At 51.2% G+C, this 13,514-nt stretch overlaps 2 protein-coding genes across 10 annotated transcripts in view; one reads left to right on the top strand and one right to left on the bottom strand.

The window, feature by feature from the left end:
• Positions 1–13,514, top strand: part of GRHL3 (grainyhead like transcription factor 3) — a 45,674-nt gene that overhangs the window by 30,316 nt on the left and 1,844 nt on the right. For 3 of the 4 annotated variants that reach the window (XM_028838125.2, XM_077969634.1, XM_015131254.3), the window contains exons 15-16: positions 974–1,038; positions 5,235–6,181. In XM_028838125.2, the coding sequence (XP_028693958.1) occupies positions 974–1,038; positions 5,235–5,349 (180 nt within the window). In that variant the 3' untranslated portion in view covers positions 5,350–6,181. Of the gene's footprint in view, positions 1–973; positions 1,039–5,234; positions 6,182–13,514 lie in introns of those variants that run through there. The other variant, XM_077969622.1, reaches the window with a different exon arrangement.
• STPG1 (sperm tail PG-rich repeat containing 1) overlaps positions 7,575–13,514 on the bottom strand; it is a 56,846-nt gene continuing 50,906 nt past the window's right edge. For all 6 annotated transcript variants that reach the window (XM_077969669.1, XM_002802234.4, XM_015131276.3 and 3 more), the window contains 2 exons: positions 11,376–11,566; positions 7,575–9,162 (listed from right to left, as the gene is read on the bottom strand). In XM_077969669.1, coding sequence (XP_077825795.1) covers positions 9,086–9,162; positions 11,376–11,566 — 268 coding nt within the window. In that variant the 3' untranslated portion in view covers positions 7,575–9,085. The remainder of the gene's footprint in view (positions 9,163–11,375; positions 11,567–13,514) is intronic.

Genomic DNA, 13,514 nt, shown 5'->3' with positions numbered 1-13,514 from the left:
AGTGAGGAGACCGAGGCTCAGAGAAGTAAGAGTGACCCGTCCAATGTTCTGCATGTTCAGGTGGCTCAGCTGGGACCAGACTGGATCTGCCTGCCCCAGAGGAATCTTCAGAAGCTCTGGGGAGACAGGCTGACGCTGGCTCTGTCATCTCAGGCAGGTCACTCAACAAGCCTCTGACCCATAGTCTCCTCATGCAGGGAACTAAATTCCAACATTTTCAAATGTGATGGAGTCAGTTAACCTGGGGTCTAGGCCTTGGGTGCGTGGCTTATCTTGTTTGAGCTCCGCATGCTCGCCCATCAAATGGGGTTAATAATTCCGGCCTAGACGGGGCAGATGTCTGGGCTTTCCCCTGTCACAGCAGGGCAAGAAGCATCCTCATTGCTCTGCTTCTAAAAAAAAAACGACACTGACCGCTTATTCAGGTCTCAGTACGCGCCAGGAGCTGTCCTAAGTGTTTAATGTGGATCAATCCACTTCATTCTTCCAGCAACCCTCTGAGGTGGGCACTGTTTCTGTGTCCACAGGTAGCTTGCACGAGGCCGGCCAGCTGGTACCTGGGTGCACCCGCAGCACTAGGACAGTTTCAGTGTCTGATGGACCAGTTCAGGGCAGTGATAGATGCTCTTCAGGTTATTTTTCAGCCACTAAAAATGCTGCTTGACAACTGTTTGTTGTGATATAGGAAGGCTTGTAATAGGATGATAAGTAAAAAGATATATAAAACCAGGTGGAGCCTAGAAACATTTATACACATAATCGTACACATGAAGAAAAGATGGGAAGACACATACTCAGTGTCTGTCTCTGAGAAACAGGATTATAGATGGTTATAATTTTCTTCTTCATATTTGTCCACAATATGCATATATTTTACTTTTGTAATCAGGAAGTAAAAAAAGTGATGGCATAAAAGACTTGTCTAAATCTAGCGTGGGCAGCAGGCAATGAATCACCTATCTTTTCCTTCCAGATCTCTGAGAAGTATGGGTTCCCTGAAGAGAACATTTACAAAGTCTACAAGAAATGCAAGCGAGGGTGAGTGCCTAGTTCACCCTCCCCCAGCTGGTTGCTCAGTGCTGAGCAATGTTTGTACTTGGCCTTTGTGAAGGGGCTGAGGGGCTGTGGAGTTGGGGTGGACAGCCCCCCAGCCAGGCCAGGGCCACTGGTCACCTCTCCATCTGCAGAGACAAGACATGGGTCACAATTGGGAAGGATGGGAGTGGGAGACAAGTGGAAGTGTCTTTACATATGATCTGCTGTGTGGGGTGGAGAGAGAAGTGGAGGGTCATGTGTCAGAAGACCCAGGTTCAAGGCCACTGGGAAATCAAGCCATTTGATTATAATGATTATAGTGACCACCATCCACTTGACCACTCACTATGTGTCAGACACTAGGCTGAACACACCCCACTTAACCCTCACAGCCACACTAAGAGTCCTTATTTGACAGATAAGGAAACTGAGGCTCAGAGGTAATAAGCAGTGTTCAGGGGCAGGAGAAGTGGATCAAAGGCATGAGGCAGGCAGGCCCAACAAAGTTGCTACTAACAGAGCCGTAGGCAGGAAGGGAGTGGCTGGCGATGAGTCTGGAAAAGGAATTGTGATTGGGAGTCATTTTGAGGGAATCCAGCCAGGGATGCTCCACAGGCCTCCTCCACCTTTGCTAGCCAGACTAGGCCAAGAGTAAAGCTGTACCCTCTAGGGGCAGGCAGTGCCTGGCTGCCTACCGTGGGCTCCTGAGGACCACAGTACCTTTGTTGTCTGCTCAGAAGATCCCTTGGGAAAGAGAGGTAGGGTCACGTGGTAACTGTCCTCCAGACATCTGTCCCCTGGTCAGAGTCAGTGAGCCTGGCCTCTGCAGCCCTTCCTCAGTAGGTGACTTCACCAGCCTGGCATAGGGCCCCCAGACAGTGAGGAATTGTCACTGCTATTGCCAGCCCAGAGGCCCCGGAACCAGAGCCCTGGGAAATGCACTCCCAGCCCCTCTGCGCATAGCTCCAATCTGATCCTCTTGCTGTGGACAGTCTAACTCCAGCGACATTTGCTAGTAGCCCCTTGGAGGTGCTCAGCCGCTTGCCCTGTGGCTATTGCATGTGGATCTTCCTTTTTAGAAGACTCTGCAAAGTGAGGCAGGTTTTATACTCAAGCTGAGTCCCCATCTCATCAGGCCTAGAGGCCTGGCCGCCTTCCTCACAGGCCCAGCCCTGCCTGCCTTCCTCCTCCTTGGTTCCTACCTAGCCTTCCACAGAAGGCTGAGCGTGGGGCAAAGTGTCCATCCCTGTAGCCCCTGGGAAGGGTTTTTTTTTTGCTTTTAGTCGCATACATGTCTAGTTTTTTGTGTGTCTTTTTTTCCAAGTTTCGGTTTCCAACTGAGTCTCACATGCTCTGTAGAGTGAAATCCACCTCATGGCGAAGGGCAGGCTCTGCTTTGCCCAGACAAGCCCAGCCGCACTCTCCCTTCAGCACCGGTGCCCACGCCCCCTGGCTCCAGCCCCACCTGTGGCAGGCCTCCCTTACCAATCCCACTCCAGGCCAGGCTGTGTGATTGCGTGGGGGGGTGGGAGGGTGGGGTGTGCATAAAGGATGTTCCCCAGCCCCACTGACTGAGTTGCCAGAGGCTTCCCCTTAAGCCCCAGCCAGCTATTGAAATCATAATTCTAAAACCTCCCATTCATGGGGCACTTCCTACACACCAGGCACTGGGCTGCATCCCTCCCGAGCACCACTCACGGACCCTTTGAGCTGGGTATGATTATCTCCGTTTGTATGTATGGGGAAACTGAAGTCTGCAGTAGTTACAAGGTCATGAGTTAGGAACTGGCAGAAGCATCCCCGATTTCTAAAGCCTGTACAGTCATCCACTGTGTTATCCTGCCTCCTGCTTGTTCCTCTAACCGCTAAGCAATGTGCAAATAAAGGATGCAGCCAGAGTGCTCAGTTTATTTGTCCAGCACCATAGCCCAGGGCATCACTCAGCAGCCTTCAGAGGCACCCCACACACCCCCACGGCCATGAAAACCTCAGCCCCAGGACTGTCTGAAATGTCTGAATGACAGTGTTCCCCAAAATACCTCTTAGGAGAGTCCAGGCTCATCTTCTGCCTCCCTCCAAGTCCTCATGTGAGAAACAGGAAATTCTGATCAAAGGCCTGGTTTATTTTCATGAAACCCTCCCGAAAGTCCTCTGGACGAAGGTGGATAGAATCAGCTTTACAGGCACCACAAAGTGCTGGAAAGATGAACAAATACATTGTTTTTGCTGGCAGCTGGCCAGGGGTTTAATGTGACCCCGGACTGAAGACAGCTAGAAGGTGGAAAATAATAAGAGGCCCACATTTGGTGACAGTTGTTCTGCCTCTCAGGGGCCTGTTGTCACTGACTTATGAGAGGAGGGGTCTGTGAGCCCATCTGGAAACCCTCTTGTGCAGGTGTGAGCAGGTGTGAGCTTGGCAGGTGTGAGCAGGTGTGAGTTCAGCGTGCTGGGAGGCCCTGCTGGGGAGTGGGAGGGATCCAGCCTTCCAGCTGGTGCACATCAGGTACTTCACAGCGCCTGGCACCTAGAAGCACCCAATAAATGGCAAACAAAAGCACCCTGATTTTGACAAAGCGCCCTCCCCTCTGCCCAGTTCTGGTCTCCCCTGGTCTGTTTCCGACCTCCAGTGCCCAGACAAAGAGCCCTCTGTGAAATGAAGGAACTCCAGGCAGGACCCAAGAAAGGGGAGCCTGTGATTACACACTGGCAGTCAGCACTCAAACCACTGAGAGCACAAGCCTGGATCTCCTTCCTGAAAGTGGCAGGGAGAGAAAACTGGATGTGGGCCATGCCTTCGGGTCGGGGGTCCTCATGCCTGCCGCTCCTGCGCCACTTCAAAGAACTCTCCCGTAGCCCTGGATTTTGCCCTCCTTCTATCCACTGCTTCCGAACTTGTACTTATAGGGCTTTGTTTCCTTCTAAAGATGATACAGTAGAAAGAGACAGAGGTTCAAATCCCAGCCCTGCCATCTAGGAAATGTGTGACCTTAGACAAATAACTGTTTCTTTGAACCTCAGCTTCCCCATCTATGAACTGGGGTAATATAAGGATTCATCCTCCCAGTCCCTACTAGATTCAAAACTCCTGGAAGGCAGGAACTAGGTCTAATTCATCTCCCTATGGTCCTTGTTTTTGAGCAAGGCCCTGCACATGGAAAGGCCTCAGTGAATATAGGGGTGAATGGGAAGATGAAGGCCAGGTGGGCAGGTGGATGGAGGATGGTGGATGGGTGAGTGTGTGGGTAGATGGTGCATGAGTGGGTGGATGGGTGCGTAGTAGAGGGTAGATGGGGATGTGAGTGGGTGGGTGCATGGTAGATGGAGGTGTATATGGGTGGGTAGATGGTGGGTGGGGCTGTGGTTGGGTGGGTGGATGATGGATGGGGGCTATATGTGAATGGATGGTGGATGGTGAATGTGTGGGTGGATATAGCCAACTCCATTACATGCTCAGAAGACAGCAGGGAAGGGGCAAAGAGAAGATTGATGTGATCAGCTCAAGTCACATCTTGGTGGGTCCTTCATCAGGAGCAGCTCCTAGAGGGCTGCTCTTTGGCATAAACAATGGCTCTGACTCCCTGCAGGGGCCCACAGCCATGAAGGTTCTGTCTCTCTCAGGTTGACCCAGGTCCTTCCCTGGAGAATATGGGGAGAGAGTGGGCCTAGCCCCTCAAGTCTATTGGACAATCCTCCTGAGATTTCAGCTTCCTGGGAATGGAACTGGGAGGGGCTTGTGTGGCAGCTGCCTCAGGCTCAAGCAGGCATGGCTGAGTGACACATCCAGGCCTCTTGTTGAACCCAAACCACCACCCCTCCTGGACTTGAACTCACACTTCATGTCTGAGTCCTCAATATGGTGACTAAGGGAGCACTGCATCCCCCCCAGATCTACATACTAGTTGCTTGAGTGTCCATCCTCGGGTGCACCAGGACAGAGGCAATCCGGCACAATAGCTGTGATCGTGGGGGCCAGCAGGCCTGGGTTGAGTTGTGGCTCGGCCACTGGGCATTGTGCAGTAAAGGAGACTGTGACTCCCCGACCTTGCGGGGTTGTTGTGAGGATCAGAGGGAAAGTTTGTGAGGTGCCTAAAATGTGGCAGGTACCCACTGGGTATGACCCGTCACTCATCCTGGTCTCTCAGAAGGCCTGAAAACAGGGCGCCTGCTGTGTTCCAACCACATCCCCTCTTCCCTTCCAGAATCTTAGTCAACATGGACAACAACATCATTCAGCATTACAGCAACCACGTCGCCTTCCTGCTGGACATGGGGGAGCTGGATGGCAAAATTCAGATCATCCTTAAGGAGCTGTAAGGCCTCTCGAGCATCCAAACCCTCGCGACCTGCAAGGGGCCAGCAGGGACGTGGCCCCACGCCACACACAACCTCTCCACATGCCTCAGCGCTGTTACTTGAATGCCTTCCCTGAGGGAGGAAGCCCTTGAGTCACAGACCCATAGACGTCAGGGCCAGGGAGAGACCTGGGGGATTCCCTGGCCTGAACCCCCATGGCATGCTTGAATCTGCTCCCTGAACTTCCTGCCAGTGCCTCCCCGTAGCTAAAACAATGTCACCGTGGTTACCACCTACCCAGAAGACTGTTCCCTCCTCCCAAGACCCTTGTCTGCAGTGGCGCTCCTGCAGGCTGCCCGTTAACATGGTGGCGGCACACGCTCCCTCCCGCAGCATCACGCCAGCTGGTGCGACCCCCACTCTCCGTCTTCCTTCAACTTCAGACAAAGGGTTTCTCACCCTTTGGTCAGTTAACTTGAAAACTCTTGATTTTCAGTGCAAATGACTTTTAAAAGACACTATAGTGGAGTCTCTTTCTCAGACTTCCTCAACGCAAGATGTAAATAGCACCAACGATTGACTGGGCAAAGTGACCGCTGTGTGAAACTACTGCCTTGCCACTTACTGTTGTATACATTTCTTATTTACGATTTTCATTTATGTTATCTATATATATATAAATATATTGTACATATATGCAACATTTTATATTTTTCATGGATATGTTTTTATCATTTCAAAAAATGTGTATTTCATATTTCTTGGGCTGTTTTTTAGCTGTTATTCAGTGATGCATTTTGTATACTCACGTGGTATTTAGTAATAAAATCTACCTATGTATTACGTCACATTACTTCACATGCTGCACTCGTTCTTTTTGGGAGAGTCTGTTGGGAAGAGAGGGCCACAGTGGTCGAGGTCTTGCTCCTCTGTCTCCCTTCGCTCTGGCTCTGTGCTGACAGCGGGTTGTCCTGGACTTGAAGGATGCTGGGACGTGCAGGGCACCAGTGGAGCAGAGGTGCCGCCTCTGGAAGGCAGCAGATTCCTGATGCCCAGATGTTTGTCTTTGACTGTTACAACCTCAGGATCATTGACTCTGAAGAGAAAGTCCTGGGAAGGGTGCAGAATGAGCTTGAAGAGGACCTCACAGCTGGGGCCAGCAGGCAGCACCCAAGGCTGGGAGCCACATGACCTGAGTCTTGTGCCAGCTCTGCCCCTATTCCCTAGGCCAAGCCACTTTCCCCGGAGCCAGCTCCTACAGCTCACAGAAGCAATCGCATGCGTCTCGTCCCAACTCTGCAGCAGTGTGGTCGTGCTGGCACACTGAAATCAGCCATGGTGACAGTCAGAAATTGACAAATGCTACAAGTCAAGGCCTTTATTTTCCTTAGAGAACAAATCACAGATTCAGGCTTGCTTTCTTTTCATTTATCTTTTTTTTTTTTTTTCCTTGAGATGAAGTCTTACTCTATCACCCAGGCTGGAGTGCAGTGGCATGATCTTCACTCACTGCAACCTCCGCCTCCCGGGTTCAAGCGATTTCTCCTGCCTCAGCTTCCCGAGTACCTGGGACTAGAGGTGCCCACCACCATGCTTGGCTAATTTTTGTATTTTTAGTAGAGATGGTATTTCACCATATTGGCCAGGCTGGTCTCGAACTCCTGACCTTGTAATCCACCCCCCCCCCCCACTTGGCCTCCCAAAGTGCTGGGATTACAGGCATGAGCCACCGTGAACGGCCAGTTTTTGTCTCTTAGTTCAATTCCTTCATTGCCTCATTTAGCTTTTTTAAGCTGCCAAGTTGAAGTGCGTCTTTCTTCCTTTGGGAGAGCAGACTTTCCAGCCACTGCTACCTGTAGCCCTCAGTTTCTCTGGTATGAAATGCAGGACATGATCTCCATTGTTTGTTTGTAATTATCATCTTCAGAGCCTCAGGACTCACTGGTGGGTCTCCAAGGTCACTACAAAGTGAGGAAGGGGCTGCAGCAGGCCCTGTGTATCCGCCCCCCAACTCCATCACCACAGCTCTGCTTCTCCCCATTTAAATAGGATTTCTTGTAAACGTTTGTCTGAATAAAACTTTTTTTTAAAGAAGTGTGAAAACCATGATGCCTATAAGAACCTTCCAGCGCTGACAGAGTCTGTGGTCCTAATTCCCAAGCCCCTACCTAGAGTCAAGGCTACGGGCAGGTGAGTCTCTAGCCTAAGGCACAAAAATTAAGGAGTGCCCAAAAGCTCAATAATCAAGATAAATAAGTTTAATGCAATATTTTTTAAATTAAGGCAAAAAAAAAAATGCATGGTGAACAAAACATCACAGTCTTGAAGACAGGATTCGTATTACTGATGTTTCCTTTTGCCTCGGGTTCCCATTAGGCGTGCCCCCAGTGGGGCACCCAGAGTTGCTCTGCCAGGCCAGGCCTCACTGTGGCTGTGACGCCCCCGTGATGTCAGAATGAGGTGATGCGTGGAGGTTAAATGACAGGAGTGTGGAACCGCAGCCACGCTGTAGGTGCTCCGTGTGTATAAAGTTCCCACCTCCTGTCCTTCCCAGCTCCCCTCCCAGAGCCAGTCAAGAAGCTGGAAGGTGTCACTGCTCAACCTTCACCTGTCACTGGAATCACCTGGGTGGCTTTTACCCCCCCGCCTCCCCACTGCCCAGACCCCACCCTGGAGGAGTTAAATCAGCATTTGTGGGTGGGCCCCAGGCCTCAGTACTTTTTAAAGTCCCCAGGTGGTTCCAGTGCGCAGTCAAGGCGGAGAACCACTTCTCTGGAGAGGCCACAGACGTACAGGCCCTGGAGCCTTTGTAACCTCTCAGTATCTGGCGGGGTGAATGCACAGAGAGACTTACAGCGTCAGTCAAAGTCTGCTGGGAGATGAGGGAAGGAACCTGGCAGCTCCCCACCCACCGTGCACCTGTGCAGCCTCCACCAAAACCACCAGGGCACATTTCTTTTGGCCTCCACATAAAGAGACAAAGGCTATCAGGCCTAGACAGGCCATGTGGACTCCATGGAGGGGCCTGCAAGCCTTGAGAAAATTCAGTCCCGCCGGCAGAGGAAGTCAGGGAAAAGCACAGCCCCTGGGCCCGGCCACTGCCATTCCAAGATGATCTCCCACTCCAAAGAAGAAAAAGGTCTAAAAGGAGTAAAGCGAGGCCTTTCCAAATAGGTGGTCACTTTAGAAAGGAAGCTGTGGAGTGGTGGAAAAAGCATCGCCTGCCTGCAGGTAGCTTTCGCCCAGTAGATATACCGTGAGTGAGTGAGTGAGTGAGTGAGGTCAGGAAGGGACAAATGAGAAAGGCAGGAGTGAGGGAATGAATGAATGTGTAAATGAATGAAGGAATGACACAGGGAAGGGTGGGGCTTCCAGGCTTGGCCACCTTCAGGGTGGACTGCTCCTCCTTGAAGTCTGCACCTCAGGAGTCCCTTCAGTCTGTGGCAGGGAGTCGTGCCGGAAGCCAGCCTGGATGGGTGCGTGGGGAAGCAGCCAGGGGCTCTGTCCACTCCTCCCTTCTGCTCAGGAACCCACTGGAGTCCGTGGGGCTGGGGTGCAGTCTCCAGGGAGCAATGTCTCCAGCTCAAGACAAAGGCAATGGCAGCAGTCCGGCTAGCACGCCAGGCCAGAGTGGTAGAGCTGGCCCCCAAGTTGTCAGCTGCCACACACATGGTCAGTCTCCTCCTGAGGAATGTCCTGGGGAAGCTGGGCGGGACGGGCTGATGGCAGGGGTTCTCCTCGACCTTGTGTGACATCCCTACAGCACCGGGATCCATTTCTTGTCCTCGTTGTAGAGGAAGGACTGCTTTCCCGGGAGCTCTGGCTTGTACGTGGCTGCGAGGGGAGAGAGAGGAGGAGGCATTAAGAGAGAAAAGGCCCAGTGCTGCAGTCTCTGGCATTCTACCTCAGAGCTGGAAAGGCCTGGGGAGCCCTGTGCCAGCCCCTGTATATTACACGAGGGGAGACAGAGTGGAAGGAACTGGCCCGAGGTTATTTGGCTCTTAACGGGCCCAGGCAGGAGTCAAACTCTGGCTTCCTACCTTCTTTAATTCTTTTCAACTTCTTTAACAGAACAAAATTTACAAAACTATTTTCTATGAAATTTGAAAAGAAATTGAGTAAAACAATATTCTTGAAGCAAAGTATTAGCTTCATGGGGTCTTGTTTTGATTTAGTTCAGGGGTTTCCATAAAAGCAGAAGCCATGACAGTTGCAGACATGGTTCTCTAGGAGATGAACAGGGCTTGGGAATCACAGCCCCAGGCGACCGGAAACTCTCTTGTTGATACTGACTTGGTTAATGAGGGTCCTGAGTGCGGCCTCTCTGTTCCTATACTTGGGAAGCTGCTGAGGGGAGCCCATGGCAGTCCAGGTATATCTGAGTTTACTGGAAGCTGAGCAGGCAGATGCCGACACATACATGTGCCCAGGAAACCCCTCGCAGAAGCCCACCTTGGCCTGGGTGATCAGAGTAGCAGGAGCTGCCTGTCTCTGTGTGCCAGGTGTCTAGCACCACAAATGGCATGGAAAAGTCATTCGGGCAATGCTCCTAGAGGATGTGGCCGAGCAGGGTCAAGCCAGGATCCCTGCCCATGCCCTGCCCTCTCTGGAGCTCACCCTTGTATAGAGGACATACATGTTTGCAATGCTGAGTTCTCCTTGACTGACCAGATGAGCCCCAGATCAAACCTCTATAGCCTTGCTGGTGTGATTATCACCACATTTGCAAGGCCAAAGCTATGCGAGTGACTTTCTCCCTGCCCAGTCTGCCTTATGTTAGTCTCACCTGTGAGTATGGAGCGGAAGGAGTCTCCCTACCTGACTGCAGCCTCTGGGGGCAAACCCAGGGCCCAGGTCATCTTGGCTCCCGAGCACAGGAGCATCGTCAACACTCACGGAAAGGCTGAGTGTAACCAAGCTGGCGGCCATCACAGCTCTGCCTTCGTCCTCCTGTGCCACCTGCCACACATGTCAGTCCCCAATGCTTTGGCCATGGTCAGGGTGTGGTAATAGCAAAAGCGCTCTATAGAGAGCTACAAATAGGTCAGGAAGCACAGAGACTGCCCATTGGAGTGAGTCCCTCCTGATATTAGCTCCCAGCTAGATCCCAGATATAACAGGTGATCCCTACTTATGCTTGCCTGTAAAAAGGGCGTGGCGCTAGATGGCTGAAAAGTGCTGCTCCATTGGACAATCCCTGGTTAATTTCATTAACAAACAAGGCACAAATGGGGAAACGCCTGGCACTGCCCGCCATGAATTCGCCACGGACCTGTGGCCAACCTGCTCTCCAGGGCTTCTTCAGCTGTAAAATAACCTGGCCACACTAGACCAGTAGTTTAAATATTTTTAAGAAAAAGAATTTTTCTGGCTGGGCACAGTGGCTCACGCCTGTAATCCCAGCACTTTGGGAGGCCAAGGCGGGCTGATCAGTTGAGGTCAGGAGTTCGAGACCAGCTTGGCCAACATAGAGAACCCGTCTCTGCTAAAAATACAAAAAGTAGCTGGGTGTGGTGGCAGGTGCCTGTAGTTCCAGCTACTCGGGAGGCTGAGGCACGATAATTGCTTGAACCTGGGAGGTGGAAGTTGCAGTGAGCCAAGATTGCACTACTGTACTCCAGCCTAGGTGACAGAGCGAGACTCCATCTCAAAAAAAAAAGTAAAAAAAATTAATAATGACAAAGACAAAGAACTTTTCTGACACGCTGACAAAAGCTATGGCCTCCTTTCCCAGAAAATAATGTCTATATGTGCCAAGTCTGCAGCCAACTGCAGAGTCACAGACCCCTTCAAGACTATCTTTGAGCCCTTTAGATGTTCATGGTCCTCAGTACGAATCCCTGGCCTGGACCATCTCTAAGAGCCCCTTCACCTTAAAAAACAAAACACTTTTGTACTGTGAAAATGTGAACGGATAACGCTTCCAAACTACTCTCATCCCTGTCACCTATTTGGGAAACAACCTATAAATCAGGGGCATGTGACGACCCAAGAATGACAATTCCAGAAGATTTGGTTTTTATAGTCATTTAAAACAATCCTCTGACCTGGGCCAGGCAGGCCTGGCTGAGCGGGCGCCGCTGTCCACCGGCTGGTATTAGACACGAATGACGCGCTCGAGATGAAATGCTTGCGGGGGCCTAAGTAGTCCACGATCTCATACTGACCAGGACCTGGGAGAGGCGGCTTCGGGGGCAGAGGCGAAGGCTGAGCAGAGAAGTTCAGGATGGGGTTTTTCCTTTGGGAAAGATAAAAACGGGAAGATGTCACTAAGGCAGTCTAGTGGGGAAGGCATAGTTTCTAGACGCAGCCAAGGCCTGCACAGCACCAGGTTGTCTGAAAGAGGACTGGACGTGGCACCTGGGCAGAGTCCTAGCTCCACTGCTGGTGAGCTGGGAACCCCAGGATCTGTTTCCTCATCTGCACATGGCAATCATGATAGTAACTACTTTGAGGTCAGGGTTGTCAGGATAAATGAGATGATGCACCTAAAACACAGCACTCAGGACAGGGCCTGGCACACAGTGAGAGCTCGGTGTGCATTGTTGGAGACGTGGAGCTAATCAGAAATGGCAGGCAGTGTATATCTCATGTGCCAACTCTGATTGATTGGTAGTGCCTAGCTGGAGTTCTGTGAAAGAAACTGAGGCCTCACATGACTCAATGCGAAGAGGCCTTGGTGAGCCACTTGTGATGTCTGCCATGATCAGGGAAGAGAAAGAAGCATCCCACAGCCCAGAGATTTGCCATCCCAAGACCAGCAGGTCTTTAGAGGCCACTGTAACATTGATGTTCCAGAATCCTACTAAATATCATCCTGGGGAGGCAGGAGGCATGAGTGGAAAAGCACTGGGCTGGAAATCAAGAGACTGCATAACCCTTACACTTACACTGTCATTGTTTTCAGGTCTGTCTTCCCCTCCTTCAAGAAAGGGAGTCTATCGGCCGGGCGCGGTGGCTCAAGCCTGTAATCCCAGCACTTTGGGAGGCCGAGACGGGCGGATCACGAGGTCAGGAGATCAAGACCATCCTGGCTAACACGGTGAAACCACGTCTCTACTAAAAAATACAAAAAACTAGCCGGGCGAGGTGGCTGGCGCCTGTAGTCCCAGCTACTCGGGAGGCTGAGGCAGGAGAATGGCGGGAACCCGGGAGGCGGAGCTTGCAGTGAGCCGAGATCCGGCCACTGCACTCCAGCCTTGGCGACAGAGTGAGACTCCGTCTCAAAAAAAAAAAAAAAAAAAAAAAAAAAGAAAGGGAGTCTATCTTTTACTTCTGATATTGAGACATTAAATGAAAGAGAAATAGGACCTGTACTTGAGTCCCAGCTTGGTCATTAATTCATTCTGGGCTTCAGTTTCCCCATCTGTAAAAGGAAGGAATTAGACAAGATGACCTCTGAGGTCCCTTCCTGCTGTGACCTTTCATCAGGCCTTGATTCAAAGTTCTACTGGGTTGTCAGAGATTTCTGGGCTTGTTACAGGAATCATGCTACTTTCCCAACCATGCAATAGAAGGGCCGCCTCCTTCTGGCTCACACCCAGGGCTTCTTCTAAAAGGCTTCTCACCAAAAGGGGAGAGGAGGTACTCTGCACTGAATGGCCAAAGGAGCCTCCCCCAGCACTCAACGACCAAGGGAGCCAGCCCATCCAAGCAAAGAAGGGGACTTGGGATTCCTGGCCACGGGGGCACTACTGCACTTTAGCCAACAACTTCTCAAACACAGAGAGCTTGAGGGGACCCAAGTGATATCTTCTTCAACCTCCTTAGTTTTCTAAAAATGTTGGTGTCCAGATCCAACTGATCCAAAGTTACAGGCACGTTCATAGGAATGCTGGCATGGAACTCAAGTCTTTGGCACCTAGCAATATGGAGGAAAGCATGATGGCGGAGGGGACTGAGTTTAAGGGTCACAAAGACCTGAGGCTGAATTCTAGTCATGCCACTTCCTGGCTGTAAGACAAGGCCCCTGATCTCTCCATAGCTTAGTGTCAGTATACACAGCATGGCACGGAGCAATGACACTAACTTTATAAAAGAGTTACGATGACTAGAGAAAAGGTATGTAAAGCACCTAGTAGAGCACCAGCACATAGTAGGTGCTCAATAAAGATAGTTGTTATTCTTCTGATGATCCCTGTGTCAGCGTCACTGTGTGCTGCTTGGTGACAGACAGGCAATTGAGC

This window comes from Macaca mulatta, chromosome 1 (genome assembly GCF_049350105.2).
Source record: "Macaca mulatta isolate MMU2019108-1 chromosome 1, T2T-MMU8v2.0, whole genome shotgun sequence".
NCBI classification, from domain to species: domain Eukaryota; kingdom Metazoa; phylum Chordata; class Mammalia; order Primates; family Cercopithecidae; genus Macaca; species Macaca mulatta.
Note: the sequence above shows the minus strand (reverse complement) of the source record. Positions and strands in the feature narration are given on the sequence as shown.